Below are 21,526 nucleotides of genomic sequence, written 5' to 3'. Positions count from 1 at the left end.
GAAACTTCAGGCCCATCTGTGTCTTAGGAGCCTCCCATGCCTTCTCATACATGCTGCTTTCAGGGAATGGATGCTCAGCTTGGATCAGATCATGAGGCCTCTAATCCTGGCCTCTGCTTGGACACATCAACTTTGTCCATATCCTTGTTTTCTCACCTACAAAAATGGGAGTAATCATCCCTAGCTCACAGGCCTAAATAAGGGAAATAATGACTAATACATAATATTATTAATTGCAAGTTGTAAATTAAGGGCATTTGAGTAAGTCACAAACATTGAAATAATTTGAATAACTTAAATGAAGGCCTCTACTCACCAGAGCCTTAATTTAGCCGCAGTTTTATATTCTAAGTCATTTTTTTCTAAAAAAAACTATAAATTTTAAAATATGATCAACATGAATTCCCTCTCCTTATCTTATTTTTCTCCTTTGTCACTAGTACAAAGCTAATAAGAAAGAAAATGATCAAATTTCAGTCCAGAAAGGAAAAAAAGAAGGCAGGGAAATGTCATGAATAATACGTAATCTAAACAGATGTTGCCTGAATAATTGAGCTAATCATGTATATGAACAGTTTGCATTAAGCGTGATAATGCCTATGCATGCTTTTGGAAATGCTAAATCTCTATACAAATGTAATCTCTAGGGTAGTGCTCTAAATACAGAGAATTACAAAATTATTCTACAACTCCCTCAACAAATTCAGAGATAGTGTTTCTTCTGTGTTTCCGCATAAATGTTGTAAAATGTGGTGTGCCATTAATATTCAAAGGAGAGGTATAAAACAAAGGAACCACTAGGCTCCCAATCTAACCTGGAGGGGAAAAAGAATTCCAGTTGATTTTCTTGATATTAACTAAAAAGGGCCATGTGCTTCCTGGTCAGGAAATTATTGTCCTAAATTTCACAGCTTGCATTTGGTATACTAGTCCTCAAATTTTGATTGCTAATGCCAGACTTTTAATCAAGAATATTAGAATTCTGCTTTAAAAACCACATACATATCAACTAATTGATCTTTCAGTAATATATGACATATTTGGGATTCTGTTTCGATATATGGGTGTTTCCCATTTTATAAAGTCAAATTTCTTAGGAACAAAAACCAATGGACAGTGTCCTGGAGACACTCTGGAGAGTGAATTTTTATATAAATTTTAAATATTGACAATACTGTTGTATTTTGTTTCAGCAGATATAAGTGCCATTAGTCAATTATTTATTTGTGTATTTCAAAAAATATTAAAGAACTCAGATTGAACAACATTCTTGATTTTACTTGGAAATATTATTTAGTAAAGAAAACAAATACAGGGAGGCTAACAATAGCCAAATAGATCATAGCTAACATTTCAAATTAATTCAGATGTCTTCTAATTAAGTGTAGAAAGTGACAAAGTAGATTATATTGATTATACCTCAAATACTCCTGACAGCAAGACTTGGAGTCAGAGTTGAGTGAAAAGCAGGTTTACAGCTCTGAGCCCAATTTGCTCAGCTCAATTTAATAAGTATATATTGAGAGCTTTCTATGTGCCAGACATCATGCTAGAAGCTGAGAATAAAAATAAGAGTCAGTAACTTTCCTGCCAACAAGGAGCTTCTAGCCCATAGGCAGGACAGACAGACGTGTAAGTAGGTAACCAGAACGCAGTGAGTTGTGCACAGTAGGCAAGTATGCACAGGAGATGGTGGTTGGACAAAGCTGGGAGAGATTAACGCTGGGGTGTTGTGTGTAGGGAGTGAATGGGTTCAGGCAGATTTCATGGGGAAGTGAGAGCCAAGTAGGCTGACGGATAAGTAGATACTTGGCAAATGGGGAGATGGCCCCTTGTCACTGTTGGAGGCTGTAAGACTGCCTTGCCATTCAGAGGGCTTTAAAGTAGTTGAAAACATTCCTACATTCCTATTCATCCAAGCTTTTCAGATTTGTTTATACCTAAATGAGAAGAGCAGGTTGGCAGCTTCATAAATGTTCTTTTTCAATAATAATTCTGAAAATCTACAGATAATTCCACAATAAAAAAATTGTTATAATCCAGCCAGTGTATGTCATGTTTAGGAAGAGAGTCTTATTGGATTATTAAATAGAAATGTAAACATTTGTAGAAAATTTATTTACGTGGGAAATTTACTTACTTATTTCCAGACACAGTGAATTTGTTGTTGCTTTCATTCATTATTAATACGTTTCCTGCTTTCCTGAGACCCAGTTTCTATTTGCTGTTAAATTTTTGAATGCTCCCAAGGGTCTGGGTACTATTAGAGTTGAAATACCTAAACCAGGATTGTCTGATGGATGGAACATTTTGCAGTGATGAAAACATTGTATATCTGTGCTGTCCAGTACCATAGACACGGGCTACATTTGATTATTAAGCACTTGAAATGTGGTTAGTGAGAATGAGAAATTGAATCTTAAACTTAATGTTATTTAAATTTAATTTAAATAGCCAAATGTGGTAGTGGTTACCATATTGGACAGATGTCTAGGTAATGGAATGGTATATGCATAAAAATTTGATTAAGAAGCTGCACCATGTCCATATAAATAGGTTGTGTTTCCTACAGTGAAAATGAGTTCAAGAGGATTAAGAGAAGGAAGGGGACTAACGGTGAGATGGTGGTGGTGAAGAGGTAGATGGAGAGCCATAAGAGGGAGACATGTCTTACGGAAATGGAGGTATAAAGAGAGAACACTTTATATTATATTTAGGGAGCTCTTTTAAATATTTAAATAGATGGCAGTCAGACTATCATTGTGCACCAGGAAAACTAATCTAAAGGATTGAAACCACCCAAATGTGGTAGCCCAGGGCTAGTAATTTAGGGAGAAGCAATAAGCAAAACAGACTCCCTCCTAAGAAGATTTGCACAGTGGACAAAGGAAGGTTAGCAAACTCAGAAACGAAGAGCAAATGCTTGGCAGATGGCACTGGGTACATACAGCATCTGGTTCTTTACTCCGCACTTCGCACATAGAGGAAATTGAAGGCTCTCACTTCCATTGGTCCTGTGATTCAAAGCAAGTTTGGGCCACAGAGGAATGTGCTTCTCAATGACTCAAAGATTGAGGGACTAAGGGATGGCCATAAGGACAGGGAGTCATTTGACTCACTTGCATCTGAAGAGGGAGGGCAGTAACTAAGTCACTTAGTGTCTGGTAGCGTAGAGGTCAGTTCAGTTTCTTGTAGAAGCAACGAACTAAAACTGAAACGCCATTATGTTAGTGAGATTCCTGAAATAGATATAACAGTGCTTATACCTAATCATCAACACCACAGTGTGGTGCCAAGTCCATGTCTGGAAAATCTTCCCTGAGATACTAAGAGAAGGAACGAATTAATTATGATTATAAAATTAAAAACTTGGATTACTTTTGTTCTTCTAAAATTTTTCTTAATTGTCCATGTAAATATATATAGATTCAAATTAAGAGACACCTTTGTATTTATCATTCTGAAATATATAGAGTTTAAGACGGACCCTTTTACTCACACTGCTCTGTTACATCACTCGATTTGAAGAAACATCCCCACTCAAACATCTAGATGCATATCCTCCAGCTCTTTTTCATTAGGTTAACATGCATATTTTTCACATAAGCAGGATCAAAACTATTCATACGGTTAAACAAATAGTCGTGTTCATTCAACAATATGATCTCGAGCTCTTTTCTCAATAGAACGGATGTATAGGATTTACTTGAACTTTCTTCTTCTGTTGATGGATATTTTTGCCTTTATGAACAATGCTGCAAAGGACATCCTCTTATGTATTTCTGTAGGCCAGATTCTAAGGAGTGGAAAGTCTGGTTTGAGTAATATGCACATGTTAACATTTTGCACCCTAAAAAGGCTTTACCGGTTTATATCTCCCCACCCCCAATATACGGGAGTTCCGGTTTTCCCATACATTGACAAGCCTCCATGTCACTTTTTGACATTGCCATTGGTAGTTGCAACTATATTTAACACCATTAGAGTGGTTTTCTTAATTCATTCTGTGACTATTTCAGTCTCTGGGGAAGTTTTATCTACGAAAATAACAGTGGTCACACAGGGCCGTGTGAATATGCAGGTCGTCCTGCCTGGTGTCTTCCGATGCCAGGGTCGTGATATCAGTGCAGGGACACAGACCGATGATCTGTGTTGTTAACACGCCACTTATTCTTTCTGAAAAATGAAATCCAGCTGGGGTGATCGAAGTCAGAGATCACCACCTCTCACAAACCCTGCCTTCCCCCGGGCTCTTAGGAGCTCCTGTCCAGTTTCTTCTATTATACTGTTAACACTGAGGGGATTTCACGCTTCAATCTGTCCCTTTTTTTATTCTTGTAGAAAGTGATTCCTGAAATTGCTTTAAGAAAAATTGCTTCTCTCTGTCACTTGGCTCTATGGCTAACGTACTGGTTCTGTTATTGCTTGTTTTCTGTATGTTTCTATTTCTCAAATTAAAGCACGAGCATGCAGAATGGAGGACACACACACACACACACACACACACACACACACACACATACTTTTCCCATCAGGAACCACAACTATTTCTCAGGGCTCTCTTAAAGTACTGAAATAAAGTATATTATGATTGTTTATGCTGTCTTGCATTGGAAAGCTGTAGAGATTAGGGAATTTAAAAAAATAGCCCGAGATGTACCAGAGTGAGGATCTGATTAAAATCTCCTCTCCTTGCTGGACCAATCACAGTCAATACTGACAAAAATGCTCCTCTGCAGAAATTCCATACTCTCTGAAATAAAGTTTTATTTTACTGTATTGTGAATCTAAATACATTTTTAAAAATCCATGTAAATTTTATCACTATTATTGTAGCCCTGTTGAAAATCTGTTCTTCATAGTTGGTAATATATCTAGCTAAAGCAACTTGGAAACTTGTACACACAGGAAAACTATTTAGAGTTCCCAGTCGGTAACTTTTATTCACATTTCATTATAGAACTTCAGGACAATAAATAAACACAACATATTCCTATGGTTTTAGACTGATGATATCAGACATGTGTTTACATTTTTAAAAGCCAAGTTAATGTTTCTCTCTTGCCTTTGATATTGCTCCACTTCGCTCATTTTTTTTTTCTCCAGGCAAAGCAGCTAAAAGGAACACCTTATTTAACATTTTATGGACATGAAATTTAAAATGTACATTTTCTAATTCTTTGATAGTGTATGAGGAAAGATGAAGAAGTGTGACAAATAATTTTAGGATAATCAAAGTCTCCGTTACCACAAATGAGTTCTTGCCATTGAGGGTGACCAGTTGTCTGCCTGTCTAATGCCAGGTCGTTTCCTCCTGAAATGGCGCTTTCAGGTCATCTTCCTTCCTGTGGCTCACTTTCAACAAGCACAAATCAATTAGCTTAAGTAAAGCATAATTAAGAAAGTAAATCAACTAAAGAAAAAAATCCTAGTGCATTCCAAGCAAAATATGACTTCTAGACTCCCTCCTGTTTAAAATTTTCCAGGGTCTCTGGTACTTCTCACTCAGCATGATTCAGAACCTGACAATATTTTCTAAAGTATTTTAGATGAAAACACATTTACTGAAAGAGTTAGAAAGAGATTAGCATTGGAATGGAAATGCCGTAATTTAGAGCAGAAAAAAAGTGAGTTGGCTGGAGAGCACAGGAGAGCATCCAGTTCCTGCGTAGCCACCACACAGAGTCGGCAACCGCATAGATGAATGCGCTTCAAAGGGCAATGGTGGGCCAGGTCTGCAAAATGTCCACTCCTGGGTCATTGTAGAGAGAGCGCATTTTTTTAAGTTGCCAAATACTTACAGATAAATGTAAAACGATATCTATAAAATTATTAAATATTCCAAGCGAAAATGTAAGATTACCAGGGGAACATATATGTTGGCGGCATTTTTTAGGGCCCGCTCCAGCGCTGTCCTGCACAGAGGTGTTTGTGGATGTCCTCACCTTCCCTAAGGAGAGCCAGGACCACAGAATCCAGTGTGACTGGACACGGGCCATCTCCACAGTGAAAATACTTTCCCTGTGGGGAGTAGAGATAATAGCTGTCAGCTGCCTACACCCCACACCTGCCCCACCCCATTCAAAATTGCCAGCCAGTTTGATGCTAAGGCTTCCAATCTGTGTTCAGTTGATATTTTAAAAGCACAAAATATTGGAAGCCCAGATCCAACCTTTCATCATACTCCACCCGCTCCTACCCCCATAACCACCACCATCACCACCAAGCCTGGGATCTGAGCACTGAGCTCACTTAGGAAAGCGGCTTTGCATGTCAACAGGTCAGCATTCAGCCACAGAGGGCGATGTGGAAAGCTGCCTAAGTGGAGGTTGGCACTTTGCATTACAGCGCAGGAAAATGCATTGCAGAAGGTGTTGCCCTTGTCTCATTCTGAGTTCAGGGGAAGCACTAATGTGGGTAGGTCTGCATGCATCATAGGGGTGTGAAAAACACACAAACTCAAACAGTGTTCGGCAAAATAACTAGGAAAGTTGATTCACCCAGTATTTCCTCGTTGAATCTTCATATCATAATTTTCCTCTTGACACAAGAAGACTACCAGCCACCTTTGCTCCAGGAAATGATTCCATTTCCTGATCTATAATTTGATCAGGGACCTACATTCATGCAGTGCTACAATTTGGCTACTTAGGAGACCTTTGCACAGCTGCCAGTTAGTGCAGGGTGGACACAAACCTTCCACTCTGGCCCAGAGCCCCTCTGGGCTTCCCTTCAAAGTTCGTCCCAGGCTGAGGACTGGGTTGTGAGGTTGGCCGTGCTGAAAGGAAGGGGCCTGTCACCCCGCAGCCATGACTGTTCCCAGAGTTGCATGTTCTGCTAGCTTCTTTGGAACGACTTCTTAGAATTCTTTTATAAGCACAGGTCATTATTTCTCAATTTCAGAATATCTTAGCGAGCTTTTTGTCCCAGGAAATGCCGCAACTTCATTTATACAAAGATTCTGACGCAAGTCAAGCAGATGTCTATTCTTCAACACCAGCCCCAGCCTTGGGTCCTTTAGGTTTCTAGTTTCTGAGCACATCCTGATCAGGCCCTTTGGAGGGAGAGGCAGAGTGGCTGCTTGTAATTCAAAATTTTTAGAGAGGAAACAAATGTGTATTCTTTATATGTTTTGAGATGTAGGCTATTATTATCTCTTTGCTCTGGAGGTACAAATTATAGGCTTTTGTATGTCTTAGTCATATTGATGTTTACCAATTTTTCTAAAGATTATTATCATGTTGGTTATGGTGATATTGCTGCTTTTAAAACCCCAGGAAACAAGGAATTTGTTTTGTTACTTGCCCTTCATGGTCTCTTAAAGCTAATGAACATTTTAGGCCTCCTCTGAAGAGAAAACCCAACCCAATACCTTTCTTTCATTTGACCTCGTAAAGTTCAAGTTCTTTTGGAGAAATATCAGCGTAATCAGCAGCATAGCTGACCAAATATGTTGTTATTGTTGCCTTCCATTTCCTCTAGGACACGGTGTGACTCTTTGAGCCATCTCTCTCAATTTGGGCAGCCTAGCCAAAGAGGTGTCAGTCATCTACTGGCCATTTATTGTGTCCAAAGCCTGGAGTGCAGGATAGAGATGTAAATAGCAGAGGGATGTTCTTGTACAGCCCATGATCTAAGAATGGGTTTTACATATTGAAATGGTTGACAAATATCAAAAGAAGAATTTTGTTTTATTTTATGACATATGAAAATTACATCAAATATAAAATTTAGTGCTCATAAATAAAGTTTCATTGGAAGACAGACATATCCATTCATGTGTTGTCAATGAGTAGTCTGAGGGGAGCCTCATGAGCTTTGGGGGAGGAAGCTGAGCTAAGAGACTTTGTTGGGCATAATTGAGTGCCCGCCTGAGGTGAGAGCAGGGGTGGTCCCAGTCTACAGGGCTATGTGGCTGTGCTTTTTTACCCAATGGGGTGAAGAATAAGTGAAGAGCGTGAAATGGTGACATTGGGCTATGATGGGGTTTTGCATGCAGTTGCTAGAAGACAGCAGCAGGATCAGCCTTGCCTTTCACCTCCAGTGGTGGGAGTGTGATGACGGGATGGGATGTGCTTTCTCAGCTGCTGGGAAGGAGCCGCAGCCCAGACAGAGGCTGGGAGAGCGGGGAGAGACTACACAGTCCAGGGGCCCAGACTCTTCAGGAGGTGCGACAGGATACATTGAAATTAAGAAAGTGAGTGAGTGAGAGGCATCGGAGGTGGTGGTTGTCAGCAATGGTGGTAGTTTCAGAGCTTGCACTTGGGATGGGTTCTAGAAGGGAAAACTCCAGGCTGGAGTGAGGGAGGAACAGCAGAGGGAAGGGTTAGGCACACCAGGTTGTGGCTATCATCTACAGGGACCTGAAGTGTGTGGGTCTAGGAAGCCGAGGACATCCAAGAATCAGGGACACACCCTCCGTGATTATGGAGAGCAGCTGAGAGGTCAGGAGACAACAGCTCTAGTGACCTCACTCTGTGTGCAGGTGTGCACATATATGTGCATGTGCAACTTGACTTTGTCTGTGACTCCACTATCTTCCAGAGAGTGTTTATGAGAATTTTAAACATTCTGTTGCTAGATCACAGAATAAAATATTAAGGAAACCAGAGGTCTGAGCATTTTTGTATTCAGGTTAAAATTTTATCAATATTTGCAGTTATACAAACCTGACTGTTGTGAATGAAATGGAAGAGTTAGAAATGTTACTTATGGTTAGATAGTAGCTTCTGTTTGGAATTTTTACACACAGCCTATATGATGTAAGAGAAATGAAAAACAAGGCCACAAGAAATGAAACAGCCTATTATAGGTCACAAAGATAAGCAGGTTTTAATTAGATATTTCAATTTATATTTTTAAAGATATTATTCTCACCTGAAAAATAAAACAGCCAATACATGTCTAGTTTTCCCCTGAAGATTAATAACTGTGCTCTGTGAGTTTGCAGTAGATTGTTTGTCCATTGTAGGAAAAATTCATTGTGTTTATTTCTACTTCCCATGAGGAAAGTCTATTAATAGTATCCTTCTAAGAACTGGCTTTGGTCTATATACTAGCGTGTGGGCAATAAATAGAGATATATAAAGTAGATTACTGATCCAAAAAGCTTTAATTAACACACAAGATGGATTTTGATCAGTTTTTTAACCACATACTGTTCCATTGGGCATGCAGACAGATTTATTATTATAATTGCAAGGGTCACTGTAATCCTCCCATCTCCTATCCAAATGCTGCAATGTACCCCAGAGGATAAAGGCCAGAGGAGAACTTAACAGCCCCACGTCTGGTTTTATTGAAAAGGGATTTTGATTCACACTGCTTCATAGTCGGTAAAATATCCCTTGGGCTGGAGAGAGACAGTGAAGACTGGCTTTGCCCAAAGATGGCTTCTGCGGTCTGAGTTATGGGGAGTGAGCACACTGGACCAGGCATCAAGGTTCTGGCTCTGATTCTGGGCTTGGACGCTAACTAACCATGGACCCTTTGTCAAACCGTATGGTTTCTCTGGTCCTTAGAGATTTCGTGCCCCACAATGAAGGGGTCGAATGAAGCCAGAGCCCACCTTTTCTAATTTTAAAACTCAGTAACTGTGTTTGTCCACTTCTGATCCCTCTGATATATAATGTTACCTCTTTGCTGCAGGTGTTTCATCTGTTCATGAATTGAAAGACAGAATTGAAGCTGCATTCAACTGAAATTAAACTGATTATCTATTCCACGCTCCCAGTTTTATGAGAACTCTAGGATATCTTTTTTATCGATAAAAGTATTGAGCTTATTCCTTTATTTCTGTTTTTGAAATAATTGTATCTATAGGTGTAGGTTTTTCTTGACCCCAAGCAAGTTTGGTTGGAAACTCCGGTGATATAACATTTCTCTCCAATGAAGTCTTTTAATATTTAAAAAAGTTAACATCATGTATTTTATAACATATGACAAAGTTTGCAGCTTTTGAGGAATATTTTGTAAATATACCAATGGTATGTTAGTGCTCCAGGGCTAGTAATCAAAAGATCAGGAATCTCCTATCTACTAAGGAATAAATAAATCATTAAAATAATTAAGTGATAGGTTGGCTTCTTAGAAAAGCAATGGTCAGATGAATGGACAGCATCATTTTTATTCTCCCTGTTTGCCTGGAATCCATACCTGTCTTATAGGCTTTAGGCCTAGCTGCAATCACTCTGTAACTCTTTGGCTTGATTATTGGTTGATGCAGGCAAACACTTAATGACCAGGCCAACAAAACTATGGGAGTGGCTGCTATAATTTATTAGGACTGAAAACAAATCCTTGTAGAGAATTTTATAGCTCTTCTACCCCTGTTAGACTCTCTCTCTCTCTCTCTCTCTCTCTCTCTCTCTCTCTGTCTGTATACAAACACACACACACACACACACACACATATACACACACATGCACCATCATCATCATCACCTTCTCCCAATGACCCAAAGTCCACTGTCATAAAATATGGGCCTTTTCCACCTCTGGTCTTGGAGTGTACATCTGTTTGTCCTGAGATCAAGATGTTACTCTAACGCTTCATAGAATAATACTTGTGATCTCTCTTTGTTTTCATGGCAGTCACAACTAAATTAAGTTAATTTTTGTTATCCTTTAAATTCCAATCATGGCTAGTCTCTCATTTCCTCTCACTGAGTAAAGATTTATTGAGAGGAGAACCAAGATGGCGGCATAGGTTAATGCCGGAGTTTGCTGCTTTGAACAACTACTTCAAAAGTGAAACTAAAAGACGGAAGGGACATCACCCAGAACCACAGGAACGCTGGCTGAGTGGAAGTCCTACAACTAGGAGGAAAGAGAAACGCATACGGACACTCAGAGGAGGCACAGTGCTGAAGTCAAATTCTGAGGTGCGGAGTGCGCGGAGCGGGCTGGCGGTGGAGGGCGCGGTTGGCGTTTTCAATCGGGAGGGAGTCGCAGACTCTGAGCTCCAGATACAGGCGAGTCTTTAGGGACCCAGACTCAAACGGGAGAAGCGGGACTGTCTGGCTTCGGTCAGAGCGAGTGCAGCTTTCTCTCCGAGCTTTGCAGCGGGTGCTGGGACTCAGAGAGGCAGAGCCCCTGGGGACAGGACTGAGAGCCGCCATAACTGCTCTCTCCGGCCCACCCTGTTGATCCTCTGCGACCCGTCCAGCCCAAGCCCTGCACAGAGGCATTTGCCGGATAGCCTCAGGCAAACGCCAGATTAGCACCTCCCTAGAGGACAGAAGTTCTCTCACTGCTGACACAGCTGATTCTCATAGCCACCTGGCCTGGAGGTCAAACCCTACCTGGTATTAGCTACAACAATCAAGGTTTAACTATAAGACTGCGAACAAAGACCACTAGGGGGTGCACCAAGGAAGCATAACAAAATGCGGAGACAAAGAAACAGGACAAAATTGTCAATGGAAGATATAGAGTTCAGAACCACACTTTTAAGGTCTCTCAAGAACTGTTTAGAAGCCGCCGATAAACTTAATGAGATCTACAAGAAAACCAATGAGGCCCTCGATGTTATATTGGGGAACCAACTAGAAATTAAGCATACACGGACTGAAATAACGAATATTATACAGACTCCCGACAGCAGACCAGAGGAGCGCAAGAATCAAGTCAATGATTTGAAATGCGAGGAAGCAAAAAACACCCAACTGGAAAAGCAAAATGAAAAAAGAATCCAAAAATGCGAGGATAGTGTAAGGAGCCTCTGGGACAGCTTCAAGCATACCAACATCAGAATTATAGGGGTGCCAGAAGATGAGAGAGAGAAAGATATTGAAAACCTATTTGAAGAAATAATGACAGAAAACTTCCCCCACCTGGTGAAAGAAATGGACTTACAGGTCCAAGAAGCGCGAAGAACCCCAAACAAAAGGAATCCAAAGAGGACCACACCAAGACACATCATAATTAAAATGCCAAGAGCAAAAGATAAAGAGAGAATCTTAAAAACAGCAAGAGAAAGAAACTCAGTTACCTACAAGGAAATACCCATACGACTGTCAGCTGATTTCTCAACAGAAACTTTGCAGGCCAGAAGGGAGTGGCAAGAAATATTCAAAGTGATGAATGCCAAGAACCTACAACCAAGATTACTTTATCCAGCAAAGCTATCATTCAGAGTTGAAGGTCAGATAAAGAGCTTCACAGATAAGGAAAAGCTAAAGGAGTTCATCACCACCAAACCAGGATTATATGAAATGCTGAAAGGTATCCTTTAAGAAGAGGAAGAGGAAGAAAAAGGTAAAGATACAAATTATGAACAACAAATATGCATCTATCAACAAGTGAATCTAAGAATCAAGTGAATAAATAATCTGATGAACAGAATGAACTGTTGATTATAATAGAATCAGGGACATAGAAAGGGAATGGACTGACTATTCTTGGGGGGGGAAAGGGGTGTGGGAGATTCGGGAAGAGACTGGACAAAAATCGTGCACCTATGGATGAGGACAGTGGGTGGGGAGTGAGGGCGGAGGGTGAGGCGGGAACTGGGAGGAGGGGAGTTATGGGGGGGGAAAAGAGGAACAAATGTAATAATCTGAACAATAAAGATTTAATTAAAAAAAGAAAGAAATTAAGATTAAAAAAAAAAAAGATTTATTGAATTCCTACTGTGTACCAGACACTGAAGTAGGACTAGGGTTCCTGTCCTCAGGAAGCACACAGCTGATGAGGCTCACAGGCATATAAGCAAATTGTTCCAGTGTAGGTAATAGGTAAAACAGTGTAGGCGTTTCTTGTGTGGAGAGGTAGCAGGCAGGAGGGAGTAATTAATTTTGAGGGCATCAGAAAAAAAATGATGAGAGCGTCTGGATCTTGAAGCATGTTTAATACTTCATCATGTAAGTGTTGGAGAGAGCTTCTTTTAGGGGATTCTCTGATTGATGTTTTTTTAATCTCAGATTTGCTAAGAAGACAGAATTAGCATAATTTAATGCAAAAGGATAGAGGAGTCTAGGTGACTCCCAGGTTTCAGCTGACTTGACTTGGGGGTTGGTCATTCACTGAAATAAGATGGCAGGTCAAGGAGCAATTCCAACTTATGTCAAGCCCTTTCACTGCCAGTTAGTAAAATACTGCGCTTCTTATTGGAATTTGGCTTTGCCATCTTGTTCTACTCCCAGTCAGTGATGTCATCAGCATTAAAGATGCAGCACAAATGTGCTGTTTGCATCAAGCTGCTGACGGCAGATTTCATTGGGCAGAGAGAGGACAAAGAGAGTGGCAGTGTCATAGGACAATGGCCATGAATTTTCCTTTGTGTGCTCTCGAGAAACAGTCATTTAAGGTCTTCACTATTCAATCGTCATTTCTTCATGTGCCCTGTGATCTATTTTGGATGTGGGGTGAGTTAGATCATCAATATTTGGAGATTTTCCAGCCTCTAATGCCAAATATTTTCATGTCATGGGATGTTTCTGAATAATGTGTTTTCCTTATAATGTTGTTTTTTGTTTTTTGTTGTTTTTTTTTGCTCAGATTTTAGTACCGGTGGTTTGAGTGTTAAGCCTCTAAGCTTTAAGCTCTCATGAACAGTCTGCCATTCTCAACTTGGTTCTTTGAATGTATATCTAAAATTTACATTCAACAATAGAAAAATCAACCCATATTTTATAGATAGAAATGCATTGCATGCGGTATTTTCTTTACATTATTTGTTCAGATATGGGTTCACAACAATTTCCATATGCAATCAGGACATTGTAGTTCCCAGAGACTTGGTTTTTAAGTTATCAGTTTACGATAGCCTTGTTTTTTGGTGAGCTTAGTGACATCTGTGATGACTTATGTGTTATTTTCAGTCTTTATCTCTCTAAGTTTTATATTTTGTTCTATTGGTGTTTTTTGTTTTTGTTTTTTCATTTAAGCTTCATCCATAGTTTACTCCAACAAAAACATTCAATATACATAGAACAATGACTTACAGTTTTTTTCAAGGTTCATATTAACAAGATTCAACAATGGAGGAGTGACTTGAAAAATGATCACCTCTATACTCACATCTATGTTTCCAGGACAGTTGGGCATTTAAATTTGGGGTCAGTTGGGAAATTTTGCCAGGAGGATTAAGGCATTTTATTACATTCCAGCGCAGATGATCCCAGCAAAGGGTATCTTGGACCAAAGTCTTATTCAGTTGACCCTCTTTGGTCTAAACATGCTGTAGTCTTCTGAGTAGGGATGTAAATTATGATGTCAAAAGTGGGGCTACTTTATGCGATTGACTCTAAACTACTGTTCTTAAACGGGATCAAATGGGACCCAAAGTCACCATTCTTTGGGTGCACCCTGACTTCTCAGAATGACACAGGGTAATATTTGTAGAGTTTAGTTATGTGCAAATTTCAGAGAGAGAGGGAGAAGGAGAGAGGAATAACTTTGACAAGGGAGAATAGTAAAATTTAATCTAGAAATCTTGGACATTGTCACAATCAAAGGCTTTTTCTGGCCAAATATCTGCTGGGGGTTCCGAGCTCCATAGTTTTCCTAAGAGCCCTTTTGATTGAACAGCACACAGGGCTTTAACCTGTGTTTGTTTCTCTGTGGTTTAATCAGGGCCTTGTACTTCCTGGGAAGGCTCAAGGGGAGTGCAGCTCACCAGACGAAGGTCTCACCACTTACAGTGTTGCCTTCAAATAAGGTGCCCATCCCTTTCCCTCCCATGAGAGGGAGGGAAGAAAGGGGCTGTTTCACTGGCAGTCCTACAGATATAACTGGCAGTGACGCACAAGGATGTTAAAAATAGCAACTAATTGCATAACTTTGCCCAAGCCACAGTCTCCAGGACTTAATTTACTCATATTTTAAATGAGGGTGATGTAGTTTATCTACAAGGTCTGTCTTAGTCTTTTTGAGCTCCTAAAATAAAATACCACAGATTGGGTGGCTTAAATAACAAACATTTATTGCTTAGAGTTCTGGAGACTGGGAAGTCCAGGGGCAAGGTGCTGGCAGATTCAGCATCTGGTTAGGGCTCTCATCTTGACTTGCAGATAACTGTCTTCTCTTTATGTCCTTACATGGCCATTCCGTGTATGCACAACAGAGAGCAGAGAGCGAAAGTGAGAGCGAGAGCAAGAGCAAGAGCGAGAGCGAGAGCGAGAGCGAGAGAGAGAGAGAGAGAGAGAGAACTCATGTTTCTCCCACTTTTTAAAAAAAAAATATTTTTATTGATTTCAGATAGGAAGGGAAAAGAAGAGAGAGATAGAAACATCAATGATGAGAGGGAATCATTGACTGGCTGCCTCCTGCATGTTGGACCCAGGCATGTGCCCTTGACCGGAATCGAACCTGGGACCCTTCAATCCGGAGACCGACACTCTATCCACTGAGCCAAACCAGCCAGGGCTCTCCCACTTTTTATATGGACATTAATTCCATCACAAGGTCCCCACTCTTATGACTTAAGATAACCCTCATTACCTTCCAATGATCCCACCTCCAAAAACAATTGCATCACAGATTAGCGCTTCAACATGAATTTTAGGGAGATACCTACTTTCAGTTGATAGCAAGGGCTCTTTTAGTTGGTTATCATTGTATGACTAGGGGAGACTGCCTTAAATTGGACATTTAACATGAGTAGGACTATAGTACTCAATGTTTGCTTATAGACAGATTTGAGCTTTACTTTCACCTCTGATTCTTATATCTTCATGATGTTGGACAAGTTAAATCTCTGTACGTCTCAATTTCCTCAACTGTGAAATTGTTCAATCACAGTATCTATTTGTAAAGTTTCCATCAAGATATAAAATCATGCATGTAAAGCATATAGCACAGTCCTTGACTATCAAAATATATCCTTGATCGCCAAAACCAGTTTGGCTCAGTGGATAGAGTGTCGGCCTGCGGACTGAAAGGTCCCAGGTTCGATTCCGGTCAAGGGCATGTACCTGGGTTGCGGGCACATCCCCAGTAGGAGATGTGCAAGAGGCAGCTGACTGATGTTTCTCTCTCATCGATGTTTCTAACTCTCTATCTCTCTCCCTTCCTCTCTGTAAAAACATCAATAAAATATATTTAAAAAATATATATATCCTTGATAAAAATTTGGCCTTTAAATTATGAAAATAACCAAGCTTATTTGGACAAAAGCTGAGGCTGGTAACATAAGAAATAAAAATTTGACCAGTGCTTTGGTCGTTAATATCAAAATATTTATTTGATCAAAAATATTGGAAGTTTCTGTTAATTATAACACACCGTTTGTCTGTGTTAAAATAAACATAGACATATATATATATATATATATATATATATATATATATATAGAGAGAGAGAGAGAGAGAGAGAGAGAGAGAGAGAGAGGAGTATGTATTCAAGTGCATGCACAGAGTGTGTACCTGAAAGTCTGCCCCACCATTTCTTTGGGTAATTAGCTTATTTTCTACAATATATACGAATTTCAACTAACACACCACTTTGAAATCTGGGATATCTTTTATCTGTATAAACAGTTGCTTTTATTCCAATGAAACCAGAAAATATTTAATCCTGCTTTGTTTTAAAAGATAATTCCCTAACAAAAATGTTCTTTGCACATTAATAACTGGGTGCTCCAATTAAATGTTACTGGCAAGAAAATGATAAAACCAACCACACACACAGAGCTCAACTCTTATAACCCCAAATTCCCATAAATCATAGCTTGTTGATATCCATGCCATTAATAATGTAGCAAGTATCCTAAAATATTTAATACTTACATTTTATAGAAATTATTGATTTTCCCTTCAGGTTTAGTGACTCAGATGGAAAAGTAAATTTAAGCCCGTTCTCATATGACCTAAAATGCCAAGGTGATAAATCCTTTTTCAGGCTTAACTTGTATTACTCGGAGAGTGACAGCCACTGGAGGAAGTGAGCTCCCCATTATGAAACCAGAGGAGACCGCTCAGTAAGAAAGGATGGCAATATGGATTTTAGCAGCTGGGTTTTCCAACATACGAACTGGAGTTGAATGACTGCTTACTCCTGGATGTCAGTGATCACAGTCATCATTTCTTCTCATAACCACTAGTACAGAAGGCGTTTGCTCCAACTCCAGAATATATAAAGAAGAAAAAATTACATTACAGTGGACAACCTTGGGGGTGGGATGGGGTTCCTCATATTTCAGTAAAATTTAATCTTCTAGAAGACAAGAAGTAATTCTGACTGTTCATGGAGAATAAAACACAATCTAAGCATTATTCGTAATTGAAATGCAATTAAGAAGCAGCACATGAAGCTGGAAATTTAAGAGGGCTGTGTCTTCATGAAAACTTCAAGTAGTTCTCTCTCTTTAAATTTGGTTCAAAATGTTCTATGAAGACCTGTGGGATTTATTTCTGAATACTGGGTAGCTTTATGTATTCAGAGAAGGGCTACCAGGAGTGTATGCCAAGAAAGTGACTTTAAGCTCTAGCAAAAGATCGGATTTCTGGCCTTTCAGAGGAAATCAATAAAAAAAGAATAAGATTTTTGTAAAATGAGTGGCTTCCCTGGTAAAGCTGTCCCCCATTCGGCACTTATGTACAATGAACCTACTGCAAGCTATAATGGTTTTGTGATTAGTGTGAATGAATGTTCCTCACCACATAGATTCACTATTGATTTTTAAATTAATAATCATATCTTGTACTTATACAGTTACCATCTCTGAAAAAATCTGAGTGCTAGTTGATGAATTCTAATTTATCTTCATACTATTCTGCTGACTGTGTAGATTAGGTATTACAATTGCATTTTAAGGAGGAAAATCTGAACCATAAAAGTTAAATCACTGGCCACAGAGCTTTCAGAAAGCTAATAATAGAATCATCCATTAAAACCTGGTAGAGGTGGCTTCTAATTCTGGCTGTTTCTCAAAATCATCCAATCAGTTGGGTCAACTTCAATTATTCCTTAGGAAAAAGAAGTTGATCATAACAATGATTTGAAATTGCTGTGATTAATGGACATTTAGTTTTCTACAGATTATTTTGGTGTATAGTGACTGGGTTGAAGACATTTTTATTTATTGAACCATATGCATTTTTAGTGGTCTATGACAAATATCTTTGGAATGCGGTTATGTTATATGTGTCTGAAATTGATCTGGTAAGGGAGCGATGTAAAACTTAAATTCTAGCCCTGACCGGTTTGGCTCAGTGGATAGAGCATTGGCCTGCGGACTGAAGGGTCCCAGGTTCAAATCCCGTCAAGGGCATGTACCTTGGTTGCGGGCACATCCCCGGTAGGGGGTGTGCAGGAGGCAGCTGATCAATGTTTCTCTCTCATTGATGTTTCTGGCTCTCTATCCCTCTCCCTTCATCTCTGTAAAAAAAAATCAATAAAATATATTTTAAAACTTAAATTCTACTGTTAAGTAGGTGTGGTTTTCCAAGGGCTGGGTATCTCTATAACCTATCTGGCATTGCTTTAGCTGAAAAGAAAAAATAATCTCGCATCAAAAACTCGTTGTACTCATTCTTTCAATCATCCCTTCCTCCAGCCTTAACAATGTGGGACTCTGATTTCCCCCTTCTTTGTATTACTATTCATATCCATTTTCCTTCTGACAAGTTTATGACTGTCCCTCAGTATTCTCCTTACTGCCACCACTCTACTTCTCACATTTATATGGGTAACCTCCTTATTGTCTCTCCTAGTTCACCTAGTCCAGTGATGGCGAACCTATGACACGCGTGTCAGAGGTGACACGCGAACTCATTTTTTTGGTTGATTTTTCTTTGTTAAATGGCATTTAAATATATAAAATAAATATCAAAAATATAAGTCTTTGTTTTACTATGGTTGCAAATATCAAAAATATTTCTATATGTGACACGGCACCAGAGTTAAGTTAGGGTTTTTCAAAATGCTGACACGCTGAGCTCAAAAGGTTCGCCATCACTGACCTAGTCCATCTTAGACCAATTTTCCGCATTCTCTGTGATTTTTGAAATTATGAATTATTCAGTCACACAAAAAGTATACATATCCATCCATATCTCCAGCACCCAGCTTAAAAAACACAACATTGGAAGCCTTCTTTGAAGTCTCTCCCTGATCTCACTTCATTTCCCCTCCCCACTGCTATGAATTTAATGGTTATTATTCCCATGCATGTTTTTATACTTTTATTTACCATATATATCTGTATCCATAAAGTGTAGATTATTTCTTTAATCATTTATTTCTAAAACTTTCTTTTTTTTTAAGCCATGCCTTTGAGATTTGCACTGTTGTTTTAAGGTGTATCCATGTTAGTACCATGGCCGTGTTTCCTACTATTTCATTGTGGAGGTCCCTTGGATCCATACACCAAAGGCTGGCTATTCTTCTAAGGATAGACTTTGAGATTGTGGTGATTTTCTTTTCTGAAAAACAAACAAATATATAAATAAACATTATGAATATGCCTCCTTGTTCACATTTATGAGAGTTTCTTGAGGGCATATACCCAAGATTCAAAATGCTGAGGAGGTAGATCTACTCATTTTTCAAATTTATTGTTAAAAAATGGTTGTCACCTGAAGCATTCTACTTTCAGGCCATATTCCATTAAAAAAAAAAAAAAAGATTTCATTGGCCTCTCCACCAACTTTCACTAGAATTTCAACCTCTTAAAAGAGAAGAGCTCCTCCTCACTTTTCTACCTGAAGCCCCCCACCCCTGGGACTCCTTTTTATGAGGCGGTCACCCCATGATGAAATATAAATGATGAAGAATGCAGGGTGTGATGGGACCTTGGGTGGACGAAGGACATGACGCCATGTCTCAGGGCACCATATCTGATTCACTGACTGCTGGTTTGTGCGGTTCTAGTATCGCCTAGTTCAGTGATGGCGAACCTTTTGAGCTCGGCGTGTCAGCATTTTGAAAAACCCTAACTTTGGTGCTGTGTCACATATAGAAATTTTTTGATATTTGCAACCATAGTAAAACAAAGACTTATATTTTTGATATTTATTTTATATATTTAAATGCCATTTAACAAAGAAAAATCAACCAAAAAAATGAGTTCGCGTGTCACCTCTGACACGCGTGTCACAGGTTCGCCATCACTGGCCTAGTTTATTCTCTGAAGACTCTGTCTCAGAAATCATTCATCATCCACCTCACTGCACGGCAGCGAAGAACAAGGACCCCGGAGCCAGCCTGCCTGGGTCTGAATGCCTGACCCGCCGCTGCTGGTCGTCTGCTCTTGAGCAAGTTCCCTCACCTGCCTGGGGCTTGGTGTTCTTGCTTGTGAAATGGGGGACGTGCTTGTGATTATTTCATAAGGCTGTGTTGAGAACCAAACAAAAGGATATACATAAAGCTTTCAAGTAGGTGCTTACTAAATTTTGTTGACCTGTCTGGAGAGTAAAAATAACAAAAAGCTCTATCATACCTCCTTGTGTGTCAGGCGTTGTCTTAGGAACTGGGGAGATGGCATTGACCTTAATATATGCCTCTTTCCAAAAATTAAGTTGCCTGCTGGGATCAAGCCCACATACATTGCTTGGCTCAAGAAATATATGTGAAGTACATGTTGAATCAATAAATGAACCCAATGTTTCTCCTAAGGCAATGAAAAGCCCAGAGTATGTTCTGAGCCATAATGAAGCAAGTCAATTATATCCATGATAACTACATTCTCTGAATGGTATTGAACTCTTAATCTTTGAATATTGATTGTTCCCAGGCAATACGGTTAGTGTTTTGCCATTTGCCAAAATATTTGAGTAGTCAGAATACCATATTTTTAAAGAAGATGAGTAACAAAGAGTTGATTATTTCTTTCATTCCTAATTGCATACAAAATAACATTCTCAACTTTTGGTTATGACCAGTCTTTTGAAATTGATTTTTTTCCTTGAATTTTAGGTCTCATTGTCCACGAAGGAGCTGCAGTTTACAGAGTGTTTAAGCGCTGGCGAGCTGTTAACTTACACTGGGATGTATTAAATTATGACAAAGCCACAGACATCGAAGAAAGTAGCCGGGGAGAGTCTTCTACAAGCAGGACTTTATGGTTGCCACTGACAGCTCTGCGGAACAGGAACTTGGTCCATCCCACGCAGCTAACCTCCCCGAGGTTTCAGTGTGGCTACGTGTTATTACACCTGTTCAATCGAATGAGACCCCACGAAGACCTGTCGGAAGATAACAGCTCAGGAGAAGTTGTGATGAGAGTGACTTCAGTGTGACCAGAGTATAGGATGGTGCAGCGTGGACCACCCTGCACATTTTGGAATGTAATTGCAATGAATGGCAAAACCATAACACTTCTAAAAACACACATCTATGAACTTTTTAAAATTTATGCTTTTTATATGAACATTTGAATTGCAAATACATTTTTCTGAAAAAATAAAAGAGTCCTCTTGTTTGCTTTCTGATTTATCACACATTTTATAAGTTGATACTTGAAATCATGATCTGTATAATTTAACTCTACTTGGTTAAAAGAATGATGAAAGTTATCCTCAAGGCCCAAACTATTTTTTTCTTGCTTGTTTTAAATATATTTTTATCAAACTTTGTGCTCCAT

The 21,526-nt window shown here is 39.3% G+C and overlaps 1 protein-coding gene across 1 annotated transcript in view; it reads left to right on the top strand.

Annotated features, from left to right (window-relative positions):
• Positions 1-21,478, top strand: part of MARCHF11 (membrane associated ring-CH-type finger 11) — a 96,056-nt gene extending 74,578 nt beyond the window's left edge. The window contains exon 4 of the mRNA XM_036307798.1: positions 20,860-21,478. Coding sequence (XP_036163691.1) covers positions 20,860-21,182 — 323 coding nt within the window. The 3' untranslated portion in view covers positions 21,183-21,478. The remainder of the gene's footprint in view (positions 1-20,859) is intronic.
• Positions 21,479-21,526: the final 48 nt, after the last annotated feature.

This window comes from Myotis myotis, unplaced genomic scaffold, assembly GCF_014108235.1.
Source record: "Myotis myotis isolate mMyoMyo1 unplaced genomic scaffold, mMyoMyo1.p scaffold_m19_p_5, whole genome shotgun sequence".
NCBI classification, from domain to species: domain Eukaryota; kingdom Metazoa; phylum Chordata; class Mammalia; order Chiroptera; family Vespertilionidae; genus Myotis; species Myotis myotis.
This window is presented reverse-complemented; position numbering and strand designations above follow the sequence as displayed.